Raw genomic sequence first — 25,653 nt, 5'->3', positions numbered from 1 at the left:
AAACACATTTGTTTTTATATAGCATAGAAACATTATTGGTGGACCTAATCTATATATACCCCTGACTTCAATAAGTAGTAAGTGATTTATTTAAAAAAAAAATAAAAATTAGAGTAAAAATACAGTGGGTGCTCTTAACTGCCACTTACTGAACAGACAGGACAGGACAGCTTACTCACCCTCTTTCTGGGAACCCTGTATTATGTAATTTACTTGCTGCCATAAAATAATTATCCTACTTCAAGGTGCTATCTAGTTATAAGACTATCATGAAACTGTTTACTTTTACTGAAAAGGTGTTAAGCCAGTGGCTTATTATTTTAACATTTCATCACAGCCACTGCAATTTTCAATGCATTTACAGTCTCTGTAGTTGATGTTCATAATGTTTTCATACAAGTTAAATGAAAGGAATATTTTTGCATAAGAAATATTGTCTTGTTTCTCACTAATACAAGTACAACACTTTATTCCATTTCTCCCAGTAGGATTAAGTGTTGTACATTAAACAGTTTTAATATATTGTGATTTTTGCAGTCAACACTACTTAAGTTTCTTTAGTACTGAAGATCATCATTTTCTGAGTGTGATTGAGAAAAGAATGGGACTAACTATGAAAAAAGAAAAAAGCACTGAAAGACCTTTTTTTTTTTTGGCTGATGCTGTATAAGCTTGCTTTCTTGCATCATATACGACTACTAATGCTAATGTTGATTTATGTGTAGGTTAGAATTGTATCTATAGCTGATCTATTATTGTTAATGAAAAGAAATGAAACACTACACTATAATCTCCACACGAGAGAACTTTTAATCTCAGTATGTCAAAAATATTTTTGGTTATTATTCATAGATAACAAGTTCAAAAGTTGAAAGTTTTGAAACAAGTAATTTCTGAGCTATCATACTTATAAATTATTTTTTGATATTCTCATGATTAAAATTCTTTTTTTTTTTTTAAACACTGAGATCAGGATAGTATTTTAACTATTTCCAATAATGTCACACCCATATAAGATGCTCTGCAGGTCATGTTAGATGAAATTATCATTCTTTATGATTAATGAAAGACCCAATTTCATGGCTTCTCACTTTATGAATATATTTTTTATTCATTGTTTCTCTAATATGAAAACGTAACTTTGGATTAACGAGCATTTTCATTTTGATTACCTGGCCTATTCCCAGGACCTAAGTTCACTTACACCAGATAAATCAGTATGCACTCCAAGCAGAATAATTTTCTGGAGAAATGTCAGCTCCGAAACCTCAAAAACATTTTCTTCATGCTTTTTAATTCAGAAATAAGCAACTTTTAAGAGAAACACTTCACTCAAATTTATTAAATTATGAAACCTACATAATCAAAAATACAGCAGACTTTCAATTTATCAGGAAGCAGATTAACCGGGACACTTCAAGACTCCAAATAAAAAAAAATCCCAACCAGAAATCATAAAATTCAAGTAATTACTAGAATATATAAACAGATGTTTTATATATTCTATTTTTTTTTTTTGACTGGTACAGCATTAGCCTCAGGCTTCCTTGCACCATATGGCTAATAATAATAAGTCGTAAATAAGCGAAAAGCAGGGCGTTATAAAGTCGCCATTGGGAGATTATTATCTTGCGACCCCCACTGTCTTCACACCTGATGCTCAAAAAAAAAAAAAAAACCAGAGAGAACAAATGTTTAGTTTGTTTTAGTGCGTTGTTTCGATTGTGTTCCATCACACTGGAAAGAGAAAAATTTTTATTGCGCTTTCAATTAAACAAAAACTTGAAATTATTTAAAAGTTTGAAAACGGTGCATCCATTAAATCTTTAATGAACCATTATAATGTTGGTGACCAAACCAAAATAAAGGGAGGCTATTAGATTTAAAATCGACATCGAAAAAAATAAAGGGAAGCATCGTATTGGACATGCGAGTATTGCGTGATAGTTTTTAATCTATCGCCATATTTTTTACGTAGGTTGCTGAACATTTTTGGATATACCGTAGTAAGTCCCCGACTTTAACTTCGTTTATTTTTTTTACAACTGTAAAATTTAAAACAGAATAATAATAATAACCAATCGATACTGACGATCACGGCATGCACAAATTGCACAAGCGAGATATGGAGTAACAAGCTTAAAAATAGGAATGAAGAGAAGATTCTTAAAATTTATTTAGGTTTTTTGTTATATGACTGAAGATTTCAGTGAAGGAGACACACATTTCACTACAATAACATAAAAAACCCACAGAATTCCAGCTATCTGTATTATCACAAATGCAATAAGATCGAGTTTACTACCAGTTTATCAGCGCTTCTGTAGCCAGCTGGGCAGGAGCAGCAGTGCAAAGCACACACTTCTTGATTAGACCAGGGTTCGAGCGTGTGACCACCAAATACGGAGGATGCGGAAAAGTCAAGGAATTACCTCCGCTTATCCCCAGAGCAATATGGCCTTGGTTGCTAATGCTCCTAAAAACCAAATAACAACATAACTACCCGTTTATAATTAATTGCACCAACAGAAAAGCCCAATAACCCGGAATGTGCAAATTGTTTTTGTTTTATGGCAGTGACCTCCAGAAATGTGCTTTAGTAAAATGTGAGCTCCCGTGGAGTGATAATAGTGAGTTTTCACCTTAACCCTGTGAAGTTCTTTACAGAAATTTTCATTTTGACTTATCACGGTGCCAACTAAGAGAATAAGTGACAGTGGTACTAGTAAATCTATCAAGAAAAGGAAAGCGATCGAGTTGGATCAGAAAATTAAAATAATAACGATGTATGAAAATGGCCAAACATTAACAAATATCGCACGGAATTCAGATTTGTCAGTGGTAACAGTGAATGCAATAGAGGAGAAAGACAGAAAGCAGTGAAGTGATCGGCACCAACAAAGTCAACTATGATAACCAGGGCTACGAAATATATATCAGTTTTTACTGTCAATTTCTTCCTTTAATGTTTTCTTATGTGCCACTCCAGTAACTTCACTGCTGTCCCCAGATAAAGTTTTTAATTGAACTAATTGAAAAATATATAACTATTTTTCTTCATTCTTCTGAGGATATTGTGTGGTTTTTGTAATTTTGGTATATCATGGATGTAGGAGCAATATTTTATTAGTCATGCCCAAGTTACGTAAAACTCAACTTACTTAAGTCTTGGAACGTATGTTGGGGACACTGTATTTTTGGATTAACTGGGAAATCGATTATCTGGATTTTTATTTTACCATCTATCCCGGAAAATCGAGAGTCTACTGTAGATACTTTAAACAAAATCATACGTTTCAATCTCTTTGATCTTGAAGAGATTAAAAAATATGGTTTTTGTTTAAAATATGCATTTGTGAGTTTACATTTCAAAATTTATAACATTCATGTTAATTACATGCAGTGCAATATCTCCTCTTATTTTATTTAGTGTACTTGTACAATTCAGTTATGCCCTTCAATTTTCATATTAGAACTTTTGTGTAGACCAAAGGGTCTACAAAGCAACAAGCTAAAAAATTTTTTAAGAGAATAAAATTTAAAAGTTTACTAACAATAAATAATAAGCATTTGAAGGATTTAACAGAATTATTTATATTAAACTTCTGCAAGTCTAAGATAATATAACTCCAATGAGTTTGATAATCACCCCATCATATTAACTAATGGAATTACATTTCATATTTCTGTTCATTAATAAGAACCATGGCATAATATGTCTATGATGTGTAAAATCAATTGCAATTCAAATGCAATTATTCTAGCAGGTATCCTATTCTGTTTTATAATAAAGATGATATGGCAAAAAGAATAATAAAAATAAGGTAATCAGAATGTGATTACCTTAAATATCACTTACCCAAAAAGCAGCAAGCAGTGCCAAAACAATGAAAGCCTGTAAGATGAAATCAAATATAAATCTATAAGAAATTATTAAAAGTATGCCATACATAAATTAAATAATCAAAATTCTCCATTAAAGGTCAAAATTAACTGTTGTGATAAATAAGAAAACAAACAAAGGTAATGTTTAAGCCACAGAACCCAGTTAATATCTGCTGAATGTTGGCATTTACCCATTCCACAGACACAACTAGTGAAAAAATACTTTGAGTTTCTTTCTTTTAACCTTTCCCACAGCAGCAGTATTCAAATGTACTAAATTTTTTCCTAACTTTTGAATGGTGTGGAATTCAAGTGTAGAGAGGTTGGATCAAAGATCACAATGATATTTTTATAGCTTCTAACATAAGTTTCACTGTTCGAAAAAGTATCATTTCATTTCATTGGAAGACCATAATGGTGACACTCTGAAACCTTTCAGAGTATCTGCATGAAAATATAAATAACTATGAAAAATATTCATATGCAGCTACATTTACCAACCAAAGTTTACATGAACCGAAGAAATAAATCAGAATTATCAGAAACATGTTAGAGTAGGCGAGGCAAAACAGACATCTGTTGGAATGTATATTATATGATTGTGATAATAACAGAGATGCTACAGTCATTATTGATGACTGTAGCATCTCTGTTCAATAATCTGTGATCAATAATCTAGAACACTTTAGGAACCCCACCACTAATTTTCGTCCAGCTACTACTCCCCTGGGAGGGAAAAATGGCTATTTTAAGGATAAAATATCGAACGACTACAGGTATAATTAAGTCAAATTAAAGAATGCTGTTCTTGCAGATATCTATAATTCAACAAATTACAGTTGCTGGGGTGTTTATACTGCCCAGCTAATCCAAAAACAATAATATGCAATAATTCACATGGTAACTATTAAGACGCCATACAAACAATAAACCTCTTGTAAGCCAAAACAAAAGCAGATCAAGGCAGAAAATACCGCATCATCGCCTAAATCAAATTGGCAGGAAAAGGTTTATGGCGAGATATGATTTCATTCCTGAAATTTAAAAAATTACAGAAAAGTCCTGTAATCAAGACGGAAATTTATTTGCTGTTTTGGACATTTTTTGGCAAGCCAGCTACTCTAGTCATACTAATTAAAATATTTTGTTATGTTTAAAACTTTGTTTTTTTATTTTTTTTTTTCAAGGAATGGTTCTATCATAATATGCGAGTATATGGAAAATTTGTTCTTCCCTCAATACCTCATTTTAAAGGAAACTAACCCCGTTATTAAGTGAGGTATACTAGAACAGATCCTTCACATTATAAGTGATGTCTTGGAAATTGACTGGCTGATTCTACTAGCAGGTGTGTGTGTGTGTGTGTGTGTGTGTGTGTGTGTGTGTGTGTGTGTGTGTGTGTGTGTGTGTGTGTGTGTGTGTGTGTGTGTGTGATCTTCTTTGAAGAAGATGAAGTGGTGAAAATTGTAAATTTGCAATAAACAATCTATACAAAAGCAAAAGATTAAAAATACTGATAGCCACTAAAAGAAAACACACAGCTAAATATTTATCATCAGGAAGTTAAGAGTTTTCATCAGAAAATTAATGCATCATCAGAACTTAAATGATCATTAGTGCAGTGAACTGGACCACTGCCAAGGCACTGCTAATCACTTCAATACTTTTTCTCATAAAAGTCAAAGGACAATGGACTATATCTTTACTGGCAATATAGTAAAGTGTAGTTTAATCAGAATAGTATCATTTGAAAGGAAGTGCCAAGTACTGTGGAGTATAACAGCACTCTGTTATAATGTTCTTATCATATGAAAACATAAAACTACATGAAATTTTACCAGACTTAAAGACCTCTGCAGGCTAGTTAATGGCTAGTGTTTGCAGGGATGCCATATGTATTATCTTCATTGGTTTACTTACAGGACAGAAGACAAATTACTGTACATATTAACAGTTCAAAGGAATTTATTCCCACCAAGCCAATATCAGACCTCACAGAGCTGCAATGGCATTGAATACCCTGAGGGATCTGAAATGAGAGATTCTTCCTCGTCCTGTCCTGTCCTGTCCTCCCACCACCACCACCACCACAAATGTTCATCCCAGACTTAGCACCTTCTGCTTATCATTGTTTGGAGATATTAAGTCTTTAGGGGTAAAAAATTTCAAAATAATAAGTAAGTCATTAATGCTGTGTAATTCTAGTTCAACCACAAAGCTTCTTTGTGGTAATAGGCTAATATCTAAATATGTCGATGATATTATGGTGGGTACTGATCAACAACATTATCTCAGGCATGTTGCCTTAAGAGAGACAGGTTAATTATTGATTTAATCAGAAAACTGGCAACTACAATTTAACACCAGTAAATGCAAAGGTTTACTTGCAATAAAAGGATACAGCAATCCTAGTATAACTTATTGACCAGGCAGTGGTAAAATGAAGACAGCAGAGAACAAAAAGGACTATGGAGTAGCATTTTGATTTAACCTGAAGCTCTCTCAACAACGTAGGTGGGCTATCCTGGCTGCCTACCATCTTCATCTTTTCTTTATAGTTAAGTATCACAAAATGTTGTGTGAGTATTATATTGTGAAATATGGGAGTGAGATAGTAAAATACTAATTACTATACAAATAATTACAAATTATTAGTTAAATAATTAGTAATTAATTGGTAACAAGGTTAAAAATCACAGAAAAAGAACAATTATAAATTGAATGTTCCTGAAATGTAATGCATTGCATAAATTACACTCGCTTTCACTTGTGGAACTTTTTGTGAATGGTCTTAGTTATGCTTCCTGATACAGAGGATCATTTGTGGTAGTTATGCTCCCTACTTTCTTCGATCAGGTCTAACCTCCATGTGCAAAGCACACTGTGGGCGACCAACGTAAGCAGGGGTTGAGGTGTGGTACCCACACCACATGGAGGAATGCTGCCCCCTCTGTGTTACCAGGCAATACTATGTGGTAGACAACTCATCAACCGGTGCAATACCACCATTTTGCTTATTGGAGGCTTGAAGTGGTGGAATCCATGTTTAGTCTCCAGAGCAAAGTTCCGGTCAACCCTTCCCCATCTCTTCCATCATGCAGTATGATTGATGTATTTTGAAGTTATGATGAACACCATGGCGAGATTCAAACCTCCTTACATTTCGAGGGTACAGCTCTAAAATGGTGTTCGCAAGCCGGTCATTAGTTAGTACACTGGACTGAACCAATTGGTAACTCTCTAGGAGACTTCCAGATCAGCAAGTATATATAATCTTGATACCTCTACTCTGCCAGATAGTGACCGGGGGAGTCCAAGTAGTGTGTATGCAGGGGGGGGGCATTGTCGAGGTCATGTTATGTTAAGAATCTGGGTATATTACCACGTGTACGCCATATCCAAAAATTTCATTACTTCATACAGCATGTATCCCCCCCCCACTTTTTCTTACTATTTACACCATGAGCTGTCAAACAAATAGAGCAAACTTATCTGTGAAAAGATCTAAACCTCCCAAAATCTTCCTAGGTTATTTCACAAATATATGTGGCCTCAGTTCTAATCTCATGATGTCCATTTCCACTTACAGTCTGCCAAACCCCATATGTATTATCTTCATTGGTTTACTTACAGGACAGAAGACTAATTACTGTACTTTTTCTGACAGAATATCAGTTATCGGTTGATTCAACCACTGCTCATCTCAGTTGCCCAAATTATTCGCTGTATGATTCCTTTTGCCTCAAAGGTGGTACTCGTGCATATGTCCATTTCGATATTTCCTGTCAGAGACTTGGTAACTTGAAATCTCTTTTCGATCTTCTCTGCTTTAAATCTCTCTACCTCATTCTGTAAAATTCATATGTGGTCTCTACGTTCTCCCAACTCCACTAATCACTTGGAACTCTTTGACTTCCTCTCTTTGTAACTTGACTTTCTCCAGTCCAACTTTCCTAACAGTGAGTAATTTTCCTTGGTGATTTTAATGTTCACAACTCTAACTGGCTTCCGTTTTCCAGTCACACAGACCCAGCTGGTCAAGGTGCTGAGGCTTTTGCAATTACTAATAATATTGCACAGATTGTTCATTTACCTACAAGAATACCAGACAATCCTAACCATACAGCCAACACTCTTGATATTTTTCTCACAAAAAAACCCTTCTAAGTACACGGTCGAAGTGGTGGTCCTTTAGGCACCTCAGATCACAACTTGGTGATTGTCTCTTCTCCAATGGTAACTTTATCTCATGGCTATTCCTAACTTCGTGTTGTTTGGCATTACAAGAATGCAAAATGGGATGACCTGCGATATTTCTCTTCTTCTTTTCCTTGGTCGGATTACTGTTTCAAAACTTCTGATGTCAACGTTTGCTCAGATCGTGTCAGTGAAATTATTCTTGTAGGAATGGAATCCTTTATTCAACAATCTACTTGAAAATCTTGTCCTTTATCTAAACCTTGGTTTTCCCATAAATGTGCTAAGACTGTTCAAGAGAAGAATGTTGTTGTTGTTATTTGGTTTTTAGGAGCATTAGCAACTAAGGCCATATTGCTCCGGGGATATGAGGTGGTCATTCCCTGACCTTTCCGCATCCTCCGTATTTGGTGGTCACGGGCTCGAACCCCAGTCTAATCAAGAAGCATGTGCTACGCATTGCCGCTCCTGCCCACCTGGCTACGGAGGCACTTAAGAGAAGAATGTTGCATATCGTAATTGGCTTGTTTCCAATTCTTCAGTTTCATTTTCTGCCTACACCAAAGCTCGCAACAATTGTAAAGCAGTTATTAATCAGTCCAAACTAGATTTTGAACAGACTAAGAGAGTACAAAACTAGCTTCTTGCCCTAATGGTAGCCGAGCATTCTGTTCTCTTGCCAAACCTATTGGCCCCAACTTTTGCCCATCTCTGCTCCCCACCTCTGTCAAAATCAGATGGTTCTACCGTCACTTCAGCCAAGGATAAAGCTGACCTGCTAGCATCCCATTTTTCTTCCAACTTTTTTTCTTCCAATCAGAGTACTGCAAAAACCTTGGGAGGTGCATTATGGCCACAGAAGCCGATGCACCAACAACTAACTAAAACAAACAAAGCAGCTGCCACCATTTCTAACACACTCCATTCAATGCCTCCTGTGGTCTTCGGTCAAAAGGATATCAGAAGGACTTTGACAAATCTTGATTCTAAGAAAGCTCCAGATCCTGATGATATTTCTCCACTTGTTCTCAAAACCTGTGCTCTTGACCTTACTCCTGTTCTTTGCTGCCTTTTTTCACTTTCTTAATCCAAAGGTGTTTTTCCTTCTGCTTGGAAATTTGTTCATATACAGCCAGTTCCTAAAAAGGATGACAAATCCCTTCCATCCAATTATCGTCCATTGCAATTACTTCTACTCTTTCCAAAATAATGGAGAAATCAATTAACCGCCAACTTTTAAACTACCTAGAAACCTTCCATCTGATCAACGATTGCCAGTATGGATTCCGTCAGTGTCAATCCACTAGTGATATTCTGGTTTATGTAACCCATTTATGGACAAATTCAATGGAAAATTTTGGTGAAACACAAGCAGTTGCTCTTGACATCTGAAGAGCAACTGCTTGTGTTTCGCCATGTTTGGCATAAAGGTCTTCTAAACAAGCCTCCATCTTATTGGTTTGCCAGCTTTTTTTAGTAATTAGTTATCTAGTTTTCTCTCTGATCGCTCACTGAGGGTGATGGTAGATGGCTCTCTGTCTTCTAACTTCTCCACTAATGCCAGTGTCTCCCAAGTTTCAGTTCTTTCCCCCACTCTTTTCCTCTTGTATATTAATGACCTTTTTCCATTGACCAGAAATCCTATCCATAGTTTTGTTGCCGATGATAGGGCATTGCATTCTACTTTCCATTTTGAGAAAGCTTGCCCTGCTCAATCAGCTTCAACTTCTCGAATATCCACTGCCAATTTCTTAAATGCCAATCTCCAGGTAATTCTCCAGTGGGGCAAAGACAACTTAGTTAATTTCAATCCTTCTAAAACTCAGTCCTGCCTTATATCTCACAAAAAGGATTCTTCTGCTCCTATGCTTATCTTTGGTGACACTCCAATTTCTAGGCAAGATGATATTTCTCTTTTGCAGATTATCCTGACTTCTAATCTCTCTTGGCACAAGCACATTACAAATATTGTTTCCTCTGGATCTAAAAAAAACTTGGCTTTCCCTTTCGTTCTCAGCACTACTTTTCTTCCAAACAGCTGTTCACTGTGTACAAATCGCAAATCTGCCCTACCATGGAATATTGTTCCCACATCCTGGGCGGTGCCCCCAAAACCTCTCTCAGGCTTCTAGATTCCATTCAGAAGAGAGCAGTTAGGTTAATTATTGACTCATCTCTAACACAGTCTCTCCGCTCTCTGTCTCATAGATGTACTGTTTCTGCTGCATGCCTTTTCTACAGATACTTCCATGGGCACTGTTCTTCTGAATTGGCTTCTATAATTCCCGCTCTCTCTCTTTCAAAACAGTCCAAACACGTGCCGCCACCAGCCAACATGCATTTACTGTCCAACTTCAAACTCACAGAACCAACTTTTCATCTTCCTCGTTTATTCATTTGACTGCTGTTTTCTGGAAAAACCTTCCTTCATACGTATTTCCTGAAAATTACAATCTACAGAAGTTGAAGTCTAATGTCAACAAATATCTTCTTTTGTCTTCTCAACCTCCAACCCATGCACGGTACTAAGTATTATAGGTTCTAATACCTCTTGTACTATAGGTTCTAATACCTTTCGTGTTTGGGGGTTTCATAAAAAAAAAAAAAAAAAAAAAAACTTACAGGGATTAAAAAAGATAAAACCGATAAAACCATATGGAATTTGAATTCAAACAGAAGTGAAACACTAAAGTTGGATACTATCAGAATTTAATTTTCCTTTTAATTTTTGATAGAAAATGTTGTTTATATGTTCTGCTCATTTTATTTGAAAGTAATCAGAATGTAAAATGACACAGCATTCTCAAGGACTTAAATAGAATAAATTGCCACAATCAATTTCTGATAGAAAATGTTGTTTATATGTTCTGCTCATTTTATTTGAAAGTAATAAGAATGTAAAATGACACAGCATTATCAAGAACTTAAATAGAATAAATTGCCATATGTGACTGAAAATTAGAACATAAGGTTGAGGGGGGGGGGGAACTCCTGCTGTTATGATGAAATATTTTAATGCTATGTTACAGAGCAAAATCAGTTATTTTAATATAACAAAGCATTAACAAAAAAAAAATTTTTTCAATGATAAAATTCAAACACTGTCTATGTTAAAGCATTTTAAAATTCATGAAGACAATATACATATACAGGGTATGGCAATAAAGTTCCCAGGCTGGTGCTGCTGTGGTCGTGTACGGTGGGTTTGAAAATAAATGGAAGTGGTATGTTGTAGTTCAAACCTCCTCCAGCAGATGGTGGTACAGAGACTGTACAGCAGGCTGACAGGTTGGAAATAACAACCAATTTCATTAGTCATATTAATATTCTCTATAATGATTTTGCCATAGGACACCAAAGAATATCAAATTTTGCTTTTAGCTGCAAAATTCTGCAACACAAATGTATGAAATGTTAACAACTGTTTATAGTGATGAAACATTTAATCAGAGCAGTGTTTTTGAATGGTACAGGTGGTTCAAAGACAGATGTAAGGATGTTCGCAATGACCCAAAAAGTGGGTATCTGCCAACATCTTGAAATGAGGACAGAGTTGCAAAAATTTGGGAAATTGTGGCAAGTGAATGTTGTTTGACCCTCTAAACTATGGCTGATGAGTGAGTTATGAATGAGATGATTCGTCAAATTCTGCACAAAAATTTAGAGAAAAGGAGGGTCTCTGCAAAATTTGTGCTGCACTGCTTTACAACAAAGAGTGTCAATCATGCAAAGACTTCATTCAGATTTGTCAAAACAATCCTAATTTCCTCAACTGCATTTTCACTGGGGATGAGTATTACATGTTTCAGAATGACCCAGAGATAAAGTATCAGAGCGTGCAGTTGACTTCGAAATCATCTCCAAGGCCCAGAAGTCCAGGATCAAGACAATGATGATAGTGTTTTTCAAACAAAAAGTATGCAATTCACAAGGAATTTATACCTGAAGGGGAGAGATTCAATGTTGCAAATTTAATACTACATACAAATGCTTTTCAAATACAAATGCAAGACATACAAATACAAATGCAAGACATTTCCTGGGTGAGACCACAATTTTGAGAAAGGCAGCTGGTTCTTGTTGCAAGAAAATGTCCCTGCCCATAACACACTTATTATGAAAACATTTCAGATGAAACATGGCATTCTACAGATCATTCATCCATCTTACTCTCCCTCTTCTTGATTAGACCGGGGTTCGAACCCGTCACCACCAAATACGGAGGATGCGGAAAGGTCAGGAATGACCACTGCATATTCACGGAGCAATATGGCCTTAGTTGCTAATGCTCCTAAAAACCAAATAACAACAACAACAACTCTCCCAATCTAGCACCAGCGAACTTCTTCCTCTTTTCCAAGGTGAAAAGTGCCCTCAAAGGAAAGAGATTTCAGGATGTTGAGGACATAAAGAAAAACGTAACTGCAAACTGAACGTCATCTCTTTGGAGGCCTTTGCTCACTCTTTTCAGAAACATTTTGAACAGTGTAATAAGTGCATTCAATCAGTGGTAATTATTTTGAATAAAAATAAAACCATTTTTGAGCTCCTTCAACTTTGTGTTCTTTTTATTGCACCATTCCGGGAAATTTATTGCCACACCACATATATACCATACCCACTTATGTTTCTTTCAGAATTTCATGCCTGCAATGATAGGATAACTTACCAGAACAGCAACAGTAGCAATTATTCGGGTGGGAGCAAACATTTTCTTCAGTTGACTTATAGGTCCCATTAAGAAACATGTACTTAAAAAATATAATAAAAATAAATATATATATTTAATTTAAAATTCCACACACACAAATGAAAAATTACATATACATAGAATTCTACTTATATACTATCCTACAAAAAAATCATAGGGCACTTGTAGTTATGTACATAATGCACTTAATTAAAGAAATTAATAGTGTTAGCACACATTTAATTATAATTGATTCCATCATGGAAGCCTTTCTACTAACTTCTGATTAAAAAAAAAAAAAAAAAAAACTGGTGCTATTATGCTCTATTCTGCATTTGCCTTAATTCTTCATTTACAGTTCCAAAGATATTCAACTGAGTTGGGCTCTACACTTATTGTTTCAATATTCCAATTTTATTCTCAACTGTGTGTTCGCAATTCTTGCTTCACAACATGGAGCACTGTCGTGTTTGAAGGTGTAAGGATCACATTCATCCACAAAACGTGACCAGTGTACCTACTCCAAACCATGAGAAACACTTCCAGGCTATGCCTCCCCACACCTTCATTACAACCAGGACAATATACTCAGGCAGTAAGAGTTTTCCATCATCCTCCATATTAAAACATATTCATCAGGCTGAAAGCACAGATAACAAGAATTATCTGTGCTTTCAGCCTGATTTTCATTGAATCAGAATTCGGGTTCAAGAGCTCTTGAAATATGCCAATCAATGGTATATATTGATTTTTTTCATCAAAAGCTGGTGGACTGCAGCTCGCCCTCATGTTCTCTAGGATCTAATGGCAAGATGAGATCAAAACCATCCCAAGGCACATTCGTTTTGGTCAGCTAGTATTTGAAGTCCACATTTCTTGGGCTCAATTTAGTCTCTGGACTTCCACTTCTTCAGCATATTTTGAAATTTTAGACAAGTATCTACTAGTCTCTAATATATCAAAATACTTTTCTTACACTCATATTTATGGCCAGACCAACAGCCACCTTTCATAAACTTCTAAACATTACAAATAGATCTTATAAATGTTAGATCTACTTTCAGAAATTTAACCGAGTTCAAGCAACTAACCTCACTTCTATCAGCATGTGATGAATTCTCCTTCTAAATGACACTATTACAAAAGAACTACTTCTCATGATCATCATACAAGAACTCTCAATAACACGGATATCTACCCACTCAGTTCACTTTTAAAATTTTTGAATAAGTAAGCTTCTGAGTCAATACATCATTCCATGTTCTTCCCAGAAAATTTTGCCAGCCGGGTGGCATTATGAAGTAGCTTTTTTTTTTTTTTTTTTTTTTTTTTTTTTGATTTGGTAGTTGTTGGCGCATCGGCTTCTGTGGCCATATTGCACCTCCCAAGGTTTTTGCAGTACTTTGATCCAAGCCCGAGGCGGGAATCGAACCCGCGACCTTTGGGTTGCCGGGTAGGTACTTTACCCACTCGGCTAGCCCGGTCGGCATGAAGTAGCTGGATGGGGAAGTGTAATACTTCGCAATATTATAAAATTTTCTGTTATTTATAAATGTGACTTTCGTTTGTTTTTATTTCATAACAAAAGGTGAAAAAATTATTATTCTGTCAGCATATCAAATGATCCAGAGCAAAAATTAGTTGCATAATTTAACATTATATGCTCCTGTCACATTGATCTCGATCACATAGTATGTTCAAATTAATATTGATCGAGATCAGTGAGCAGTACCATACGGTACTGCGAGAATTGCTTAAATTTTAGCCGGGCAGTGTGCCCATTTAATATGTCCTGGGGAGAACACTCTCATTACAATATAATTCTTTATAAATGACCATAAAAAATCTGGAAGGTGAACAAATATTCAACAAAAATACCATCAAAAGCAATTGTATTTATGCTTTAGAAGAGTTTTTGTATTCAGGGAATTATAATGAATGGAAATATGTGTATACAGATTGATCCAATAATGGAGATCAAGATGTTTCCAATAAAAATAGAAATACAAAAGTCCACTGAAAGTTAATTTTGGAATTAAGGTGCCTTATGGAGTTATTTGACTTAGAACTTTGAAAGATGACAATGGTTGGGTATACCAACCATTTCAAAATACAGTACTTAATTTTACATATTTATGCACAGGCCAAATGAAAATGAATGTGTTGTGACATTATTGGGCAATGATGTGCACACTGGTTGGTTGACTGTTTTGATGATTCTTAGATCAACTACTTTAGTAACAGTGCATCCATATGCCTCAGCATAAATGACATCAAAAGTTCAAGGTTGTAGAATTATATTCTACTCAAAAATATAGGCAAACCATTCTATAGAAATTTTTAGAATGTTTTGTCTGTATTTTTGAGTAGGAAATCCTCATGAAATATTGAGTTCATTTTTCAATCACTGTGTGTATATACATACATACATAAGAGTATATACATACATAAGTTGTTGTTTTTTTTTATGTAAAAGCATGATGCACTACATATGCAATTCACTTGCAATTTAATTTAATGCAATGCAATTTACAATACATATGCAATTTTTAATGACACTATATTTCAAATTTTGCATATTTGCCTGATACTTACCTAGCTAATGCTGTGACATTTCCAAGGGTATAAAACACACCAAATAATACCATACCTCTAGGGAGAAATAAGCATGCTGACCCCTAAAAATATAACTCTAAGTTAAGAAAGCTAATATAAAATCATAAAAACTTTAATTTTTACAAGTTTCCAGCACTTTATATGCTTAACTATTAAATCATCAATAAATAAAACCAACTTACTGCTTGCAAGCCAGATTGTTGATTATTAAGCCTATTCATGTTTTAATTCCTTAGCATTCTTTACAGTTTTTATTATTTTGTTAACCCATAACTGACATGTCTTAAGGTAGTCACATTCAAGAAACAGCTGGGTGCATGGATCCATATATATTTATTTATTTACTGAAGAGGGGACATACGTAACTATATAGCTTTTAGCTTTTTATAGAAGCTATCTATAAATTTAAAATTATTTATATAATAATTATGATAAGTTCTTAAAGATATCTTTATTATTCTGATGTATAGCTTTTAGGTAAAGCCAAAGTGCAACATAATAAAAAATAAGATAACCCATTTTGTTTGTTTTGAAAAAAAGAGCCTACTTTCATTCATCAATAACTTCATGTCTACCAAATGTATTTCAATGAAACTGAGAATAAAGATATCAAACACTCAACTTTGACTACTATTATATTTAGTATTATTAAAATTCATAATAACTAAATAACAGATACATAATTTTTTTTTTGAGAATTTATACTTATACAACAAAAATTTTAAAAAGTATTAAAAAATAGAAATGAACATGTGAATAAAATAAGTCACATTTCATTGGATATTTCAGTTTTTGTTCACGTGGTAACTGAACATTCACAAAGAAAGAGTAAGCAAACTACACAGATAGTAGTTTTAAGGTGGACCATGGACTATTTTTGGTGAACCAACAAAGCACAGCATAAAGTTATGAAAATGGGTGAATGGTAAACATATATTTGTCATATGGTACACAACCACCATGTAGAAATTGTAATTCCAATTCACATTAGTATCAACGTAACAAATCACACTATTTGTATATCACAATGTGTTAAACCTACTGCTTAATCTATATAAACACATATACACCAGGGGTGGACAAAATAATGGAAACAACTGTGATAAGAGTTACAAGTATGCACTAATATGGAGTTAAGCCACCCCTTGCTTTTAAAATAGTTTGTATTTTATATGGGCTAGATTCAAATAAATCTTGAACTGTCATAAGATGAACACTAGACCATTCTTCATGGAGGAACATTTCAAGTTCCATGAGTGATGAAGGTGGAGGAAATCTACTTTTCACTCTCCTCTCCAAATATACCTGGCAATTGTGCTTAGTCTCAGTTTTATGCTCCTCAAAACAAGAATGGACACATGTAAGCATCAGGGGCAGTTAATTTGCCCATGCAAGGTGATGATAGAACCTACAGTATAACAAGGTATTGACCTCCTCCATGTTTGATGGTTAGAAGACAGTCAGGATGATATGGTTTCTTTGACATTTGCCAAATGTAAAACACTCCCTGATGTTGGAAAAGTGTGAATGATAATTCGTCTGGAAATATGTCATATTTTCAGACAGTCATATTTTCAAAAAGTGACCAGTTTTTGTGTTCCTTACACTACTGCATTCTCTTTCTAGTAGGATCATTTCAGCTTTATGAAATTTTGCCAAACTGTTTTGCTAAAAATTGGATTGCTGAGACACAAAGTTCTACAGTTATTTTTGAAGCAGCAGCCTCATGTTTTTGGGCTACAATCCTTTTCAGCATCCGGCATTCTCTTTCAGTCAGCTTCAATTTTCCGCCACAATTCATCCTTATCAGATTTGTTTTTCCATACTTGATGAAGACAGACATAACTTCCAATATAGTTGCTCTGGATATATTAAACAAATCCAAAGTTTTAGTCACCAATGCCCCTGCTAAACAAGTAACAACAATTTGACCTCTTTGGAATTCAGACAGTTCAGTCATTGTTTTTCATGTACCTTTTTTTATATCACCTCGAAATCAGCTTTTATCATATTTCTTTCACAGTACTACCCTGCAACAAAAAAAAAAAAAAAAAAAAAATCACTGCATGTTCATAAATGTCATTAGTTTTTTTGTAATGGCTGTACAGCCATTTACAAAAACTACTACTTTCTTTTCAGATGTTCCCATTATTTTGTCTATCCCCTGTAGCTCTAGACAATAAATGCATTTGTGCACAGTACTTAGATTATGCTGCTTTGATATACAGTTACATGAGCCACATTACTTAGGCTACTCACAGGGCAGTCTTGTTAGTGTACATATCAAAACATGATCAATTTTAGAATTTTTGCTCGATTTTAGAATTTATGTAGATAATAATAGTATTTCAGATTATATTAAAAAAGAAAATTATATTAAATTTTCTTTTTTAATATAACATAAAACACTTCAGAAATGGATTTCAACACTGTTTAATACTGATGTATTATAATGGACAATAATCCAACAGATACGCTACATGAAACAGTATACTGGGCAGACCACTATCAGCCCAATACTGTTTCGTAGAGCTATAGGAAAAAATTGTAAAATTTCTAGCACTAAGTCCCTCCCCAACACACACACACATACAAAGGGTACTAGGAAAGTTTTGCAATATGACGCAACAATGAATCACAGGAAGCTGTTTGTTGCTGCATGTTGAGACATGTTCATACGTGCATAGTAGCCGCCGCGCCAAGTCGATGGGCTCAGGTATTCATTAGTAGTGAGAGTGTAAGGTGCTTGCGATGGCATCGTGGTCACGAAATGAGATAAGGACAGTTTTGCGGTATAATTTCGTGCGTGGTTTAACCATAGACCAGTGCTTAGAAGAAATGACTCTTGCACTAGACGATGATTGTCCACATCGTACAACGATATTCAGGTGGTATAGAGAATTCCAAAGGGGAAATTTCACTCTGGAGGATTCGGAGAGGCCGGGAAGGCTACGAACGTCAGTTACGGAGGAAAACGTTACTGCTGTGAGGAAAATGCTTGACGAAAACAGGCGAGTGACCTACCAACAGATAGAGGATACTTTGGGCCTAAATGCACCAGCAATTCGTTCGATTCTGCAAGATCATTTGCACGTGAAGAAACTTTGTTCTCTCTGGGTGCCGCATCAACTGACTGAAGAGCAGATGACACGACGTGTGACTTGGTGCCGGGAGATGTTAAAAAAGTTTGATAAGGGACAATCTCGGTATGTGAATAACATCGTGACAGGTGACGAGACTTGGCTGTACTATTACGATCTGCCGACCAAGGCTCAAAACAAAGTTTGGGTCTTTGATGATGACGACACACCCGTAATTGTCAGAAAATCCCGATCTGTAAAGAAGAAAATGATAGCTGTATTTTTCAAATCGAGTGGAATTGGGGAACGTGTCGTTTGGACACGCAGAAGACAGTCACAGCTAAGTGGTATACTGAACAATGCCTGCCTAAAGTCATTGGATCTATGAAGAACCTGCGGCCAAAGTCAAGAATGGACACCTGGTACCTCCATCACGATAATGCTCAGCTCACCGCGCCAAAGCCTGCACCGAATATTTGACCACGACAGGACTGAAACTTCTCGAGCACCCTCCCTACAGTCCAGACCTTGCTTCCTGCGACTTTGCACTGTTCCCGCATGTGAAAATGAAGCTAAAAGGGAGGCGGTTTTCCAGTGATGAGGACCTTCTACGGGCTTGGGACAAGGAGTGTGCTTTACTCCCTAGTGAAACTTGGCAGAACTGGTTTAAAGATTGGTTTCGGAGGATGGAGAGGTGTATTGAATGTAGAGGAAATTACTTTGAAAAAATTAAATAAACAAAGCTGTATTGCAAAACTTTCCTAGTACCCTTTGTATATCAAAAAATAAAATCAGATCCAAGGATGTCAGTTATGGGTTAAGCATACTCACTATGTTTTTATGTATTAACAAAAAAAAAAAAACTGCAATTCAAGTGATTACACTGATAGCAAATGATCAATTCTGTAAAATATCTGATGTTGGATTAAACGGTAGTCTGTTCAATGTATTTATAAATATCTAATTAACAGGGTGAAAACTGCTACTATTTTTATATAAAGCCAACTACAAACATTTGTCATTAATATAATGATGAAACAATAGTATTGTGTAGAATTTACAATACAGGTAACCCTCGTATAACACAGTAGTTAGGTTCCTATAAAATCTCGTGTAGTGCGAAACTGTGTTATACGGGACTTAAGAACCAGTACAAAAAGGGGAGGTTATGTTCAAAGAGCTAACAAAAATACACCATTTCGTTAACAAAATGTTAACAAAACTAATAAAAATACACCATTCTAGATTTCATGTATCTTCGGCTCTCTTTAAAAAATCAGTAATCTGGGTTTGTTTGCTTTTGCTTGATAGATCTTTGTAAATTTCATCGTATGGAACCAAGCATTTTTGAAGCTCCCTTTTGAACTTTGGGATCCTTTCAGTCGAAGAATATGAATTCAAAAAAATAAGACTGTAATATGCCATTTTAAACAAATGCACTTTGCCAGCCTCTTTTTCTACCAGTAATTCTTGAATGTCTTTGGTAATCATATTTTTTTTTTTTTTTTTTTAGGAGCATCAATGACTAAGACCATGCTGCTCTGTGTGTTCTGAGGTCAATTTTCTGTTTTTCTGGACAAAAAACCCGATTTTCCGGGAGAAAAAGCTATGCTACCCTTACCTGAGACCGACTAATTCAGCCATGTTGTGAAAAATACCCATAAAAATTCCTCCCATCATCGGCAGGATTCGAACTCAGGTCTTTTCCACCCAGAATCGCCCTCCTCCCCAGTGTGGGGAGGAGGGCGATTCTACTAACTGTGCTACCCACAAGGGCTTCAGTAGTCATAACATCAAAACCTTCCAATTCTACCAACTTAGCAGGTTCTACTATTGCATCGATTCTGTTTTCTGCCGGTTCAACCATGAACTGACTCTGGCCATACATTTTTCCAACATGCATTTAATGTTGACTGTTTTACTTCTTTGAGCAATAAAGCTATGATTCTGATACAGTTCACAATTGAAAAATGTTTCCATGCCTCCATTACTTCAGTTTTCCATCAATTCAATTTGGAATCAATTTTCTCCAAAATCTATTTTAACAATTTTCTGATGTAATGAGTTTCAAAGGTAGATATAATGCCGCAATCTAATTAAAGAAGTTTTACTAGGTGGTAGGAACATTACTTCAATGTTTGGATGACTTAAATCTTTTCCATGTTTGGCACGTTATCCAATAGTGATAAAACTTGAAATCTAGATTTTTCCACAAGTTCAATGCCACAGAACTTAACACGATGATTTCCCAACAAAGTAAAATATGGGAATTTCCCAATAGTTTTCTTCTGCATAACGATTAGCAAGCCAAAAGCGGGGATTCACAAGAAAGAATGGAAATGTTGAAAAATTACATCCAACATAATGGCAGAGTTTTTCCTAGCACAAAAGCTCAAAAATGCCATGTTGTGCGAGGATTGTTACACTTAATTGTGTTAGAGTGAAACAGTGTTGTAGAAGCACCATGTTATACAGGAGCTGCCTGTACTTGTTTTCGGGTCTGTTTTTTTTATTTTATAAATATCTAATTAACAGGGTGAAAACTGCTACTATTTTTATATAAAGCCAACTACAAACATTTGTCATTAATATAATGATGAAACACAATAGTATTGTGTAGAATTTACAATACAGGTAACCCTAGTATAACACAGTAGTTAGGTTCCTATAAAATGTTACCTGTATTGTAAATAGAAAATGCATATATATTTTTTTCTATAGACATTATTTTAGATAGCCACACTAATTATCAGAACTTGATATGGCTATTCAGACAACTTTCCAAGGTACAGAGGGAAAAAAAATAAGTAGTTAAAACAATTTTATTTTAAGAAATTATCAAATAACAAAAAAAAAAATAAATTATCAAATAATAAATAAAAAAAAAACTTAAAAAAAAGTATGCAGTAGCTTACCAAAATGGAAAATGCAAAGCCTAGAACAAAACAGATCACAAAACCTTTAATACGAGTTGACCAACTGAGAGAAGAAGCATCTAAAACCTATGCAAATCATAAAACATTAACTTAAGATAAAATAAAATAAATACTAATTAAAGTTCAGATGATTATGATAGCAAAATACATGGTGCATTCACTGCAACATTCTCATTCTATTGATGAATTAAATTCCTCAACAGATTACAGAATTTCAAAAATTATCTTGTCACTAAGGCCATGAAGCATCAATATACTGTGTATGTAAACTATATTTATCCTATGGAAGGTTTACCTGTTCTGATGGATAAAAATCCAGTCACAGGAAGAAAAAATACCAACACCATACAACCCTTGCCCAAGGTACTGACTACTCAGCTGTGGTATATATAGAGCCCTTAAAAATCCTGATGGAAAGTATTTCTCAACTTCAGCTGGCAATAGGAATAGAACTAAACAACACGAAAAAGCAGTGACATTATTACACTACCCACAAGGGGCAGAACAATATCAGGTAAAATATATATGGAAATAATAAAATTATATTGTTCATAAAATGAAAAGTTGTAATCAATATGTGTAATGCAAGAGTGTAAAAATTATAATTTGCAGTTCCCATAAGTCTCAATTTTGCATCTGTGTGTTCTCTAATAATAATAAACACACAGGTCTTCACTGGAACTCACAATGACAATCAATTACTAATGAAAAAATATTTTTGAGGCAGTTAAAACTTTTTATAATACATTTTGTAATTACAAATGTCTGTATAACCTTAACTAAAACCAAATAAGAATTACGGGCCATCCTGTACTTCGGTTTGAAATTATCATGTTAAAACCTTACAATGAGTTTATTATCTGTAAATAAATTTATCTTGTTAAGCTTTTTTATGATAATGGAATGATTCCTTTTGGCAATTTGCATTATATAGTATCACTTGCATGTGTGCCAGTAGGCAACAACATACATGTACTCTGCCATCTGGAAGAATATATGTATGTTGCAATCTCTAGCATGGCTTACTAATTAGCAAAATATTATTTCATATATAAGTTATTGGGAATAGGTCTGTGTTGTCTATTTTCATATCATTTGAACTTTGAGTAGTAGCATATGGTAATCTGTTGTAATCTTAATATTTATTTGTTTACCTTGAATTGGTTTACTTGGTTAATAGGGAAATAATTAGGAAATCATTACTTTAACTGTTAAGTAACTTATGGTAACCTTTTCTCATGCAGAAGTTAGCACAGGCTATCTTAAGTTAGATCAACAAAATGCAAATACCTAGCTATGATATTTTCTTGCTAGAAATACCTTAGCACTGGCTCCTTACTTTCACAAATACCCTATAAGTTGAGCATATCCATCTTCAGAAGAAAATTCTTTAATAATATCCAACCACATCAATTTGTAGCAGATATGCACACTCATATCCTTTAACTTTTATGAGAAAATAAAAACTCATTAACTACATCAGAGAAAGAGCATATGTGAGTTCATCTACCGATTAACATGATAAGTTTCATTAAAAAAAAAAACTGATATACCATAATATTCTACAAGAAATTGTTTTGAAGAAAAAAAAAAAAAAAAAACGGATTAGATATACAGGAAAAAAAAAAAAAAAAACTCCATTTGTAAGCAGCTATTTCAGATTCCATGACACTTATTTTATACATTTCATATGGTGTCTCAATTAAAAGTCACTGGGCTCTATGTCACTTATTTTTAGGTTTATGCTATTTGTTATCCTTCTTTATTTATTTTTTTATTATTTTTGAGTTGAAATTTTTGAATTTGCCATTAAAATTGAACTGAATATAATGTTTAGATTTTACATAAAATTCAAAAATTGCATCCATATATGATAAAGCAGGTCCAGATAACATTTAGCCTAAACCTAAAAATAAGTGAGATAGACCCTGGTACCTTTTAAATGAAACACCCTGTATATCTAATCCACATACTTTAATGTACCTTGGGTAATATACTGTATAGTACTTCGATAAAATAAAGTATTCATACTGTAAATTTTTCTCCCAGCTACCTTAATCAAATTTTATTTCTGAAAATTCTCTGTTTTGTTGTATTTCATCCATCACTCAATAAACACTAGGCAATAAACAAATTCTGATTGACTGTTTTCCTTTTTTTATCTGCAACAGAAAACTAATTGGGTGTATATGCAGTACTGCACACATAAAAATTCTTTTTAAAAACATCAAGGAAACTGGAGAGGATATGGACTCCTTCAGAAATATATCCAAGTGTAATATATAAATAGTACTAAACAGAGCAGACAGTACAAATAATGAAGAGATAATACCAAATGTTGTAGTGAAGAAGAAACATCTGGCTACAATTATATCTTGTCAACATATCAAATTTCTCAAAAAAAAATATGTAACACTGAACAACCTATAATGCCATCCGAAATACGTTGTTTAAGAACTGAACAAATTCCTCTAGTAAAACTACCAGTGATCCTTCATGGCTGTCCAAGACAAACAGCAACACTGGATTTACTGAGGTACAGTGACATAGTTGCTCCAGGATCCCAAGAACAATGCAGTTGGTCAGAGAGCACCTCATAACCTTATTTTGAAGCCTATAAAATATATGTGCACTGGGTGCTCCATGCTTCCTAAATTTGTCTTTGACAAGCAAGTATCAAAGTGTAACACAAACATGTTATAAAAAAAATGGGGGGATGAACATTAAACAATCCTGTAAATTTAATTAGTTATGTTAACTAAATGAAGAAAAAAATTATATAGATTTATTAATATTAGGAGTCCATATGATTCTTAATTTTTAATACGTATTAAATTTCAAAATAAAGCAGAAAAACTTAGAAAAAGACAATATGGTTTATAAGATAAAGTAATTTCATCTTCTATACTGAGTGTATTAATATCATGGGATACTTTAGCTAAATGTCTAATGATTATGTAACTTAAGGAAAATCAGATGAAGAGTCTTATATATGTGTCTGAATTTCTCTTGTATCTAAAAAAAAAAACAAAAAGAAAAGAAAAAAGGAAAACATATTAGAAACTTTTAATCGTCATGCGCGTATGGCAAAAAGACAAAATTCTGTCAACCGACGACACGTGGGGCGTCAAGTAATGGCTTTAACCAAATCCATTACTGACATTTGAAATGCTATTCTACAAGTTATATGATTTTATCGCATCTTTCGATTAACCATTTCTTTTTATGTGTAGTATACATAAATTTTGGAGTAAGTACAGCGTGTTTTCTGAGTTTTAATTTCAAATTACTGAACTAAAAAAAAAAAATAATAAGAGTATAAAGCAACTCTTCGTGATAAAAACACAACCTGAGTCACTATTCCTTGTTCTTCATCTTCGTCTTGTCCTCTTAAAGCTCGTTTTAATTTGTCCATACTCATTAAATAAAATTAAATTAAAACAAAATTAAGAAAACAAACTACAGTACTCCACTGGTCTTGACGCCTAAGATGTGATGTGCCTGGTACTACCGCAAAATCAAATAAATGAAGAAAATAGCCCAAAGCAGGTCCGCAGTCATATATCGATAACACAGAATGCACTTTAAACTTGCAGCACAGTGCTCAAGCTGGAAAATATTAACAATCGTAGCAGTAATATTTGGTAATAAAAACTAAATTAAATATATTTTTTGCAAAAAATTAATCATGCGCATGCAAAAATTAAATACTACTTCTCATTGGCTCCGCTAATCGGATGTCATGATTGCTAATGAATATGCTCGAACTTATAATCGTCCTCCGCCCATGTGGATATTTTAAAAAACTTTTTAAATGTTTTTTTTTAACGTATAATCGGCCTCTGATCATGTGGATAGTTTAGAAAACTTTTTAACTGTTTTTTTTTTTTTTTTTAAGTTTAAGAAGTTTTCAAGGCTTCGTTTTAAAAACTAAACTCACCAACAGGACCACTCTGTGTTCCCGGCACGGGTCAAAACGACATGGTGTTCGATAAGTAGCCACTTGTCCAACACCATGTCGGAAAGACTCCTTCACGGAGACATGAGTTAAACTAATCTTTCAATATATCCGGGTGCAACAGTCCACATCCATGAAATGAATGTGGAATAGTCCACATTCATTTCATGGCTTCTCCTTCAATCAAGTCCAGCCCTGGGGGCTTTACCATACTTTATTTTTTGTATGGCGCTATAAGTTGCTTTCAGAGAGAAGCCATCCTCAATGTCCAATGGGAGGTATCGCTGATTG

General features: G+C 34.4%; 1 protein-coding gene across 1 annotated transcript in view; it reads right to left on the bottom strand.

The window, feature by feature from the left end:
• The window catches only part of LOC150090624 (vesicle transport protein SFT2A), a 32,127-nt gene extending 7,243 nt beyond the window's left edge, over positions 1-24,884 (bottom strand). The window contains exons 1-5 of the mRNA XM_090379145.1: positions 24,754-24,884; positions 21,384-21,470; positions 15,368-15,450; positions 12,752-12,833; positions 3,860-3,895 (exon numbers count right to left, since the gene is read on the bottom strand). Of these exons, the coding sequence (XP_090235271.1) occupies positions 3,860-3,895; positions 12,752-12,833; positions 15,368-15,450; positions 21,384-21,470; positions 24,754-24,825 (360 nt within the window). The 5' untranslated portion in view covers positions 24,826-24,884. The remainder of the gene's footprint in view (positions 1-3,859; positions 3,896-12,751; positions 12,834-15,367; positions 15,451-21,383; positions 21,471-24,753) is intronic.
• Between the last annotated feature and the right edge of the window lie 769 nt (positions 24,885-25,653).

Source organism: Mastigoproctus giganteus, chromosome 1, assembly GCF_048544385.1.
Source record: "Mastigoproctus giganteus isolate SK-2022 chromosome 1, ASM4854438v1, whole genome shotgun sequence".
In the NCBI taxonomy this organism is placed as follows: domain Eukaryota; kingdom Metazoa; phylum Arthropoda; class Arachnida; order Uropygi; family Thelyphonidae; genus Mastigoproctus; species Mastigoproctus giganteus.
This window is presented reverse-complemented; position numbering and strand designations above follow the sequence as displayed.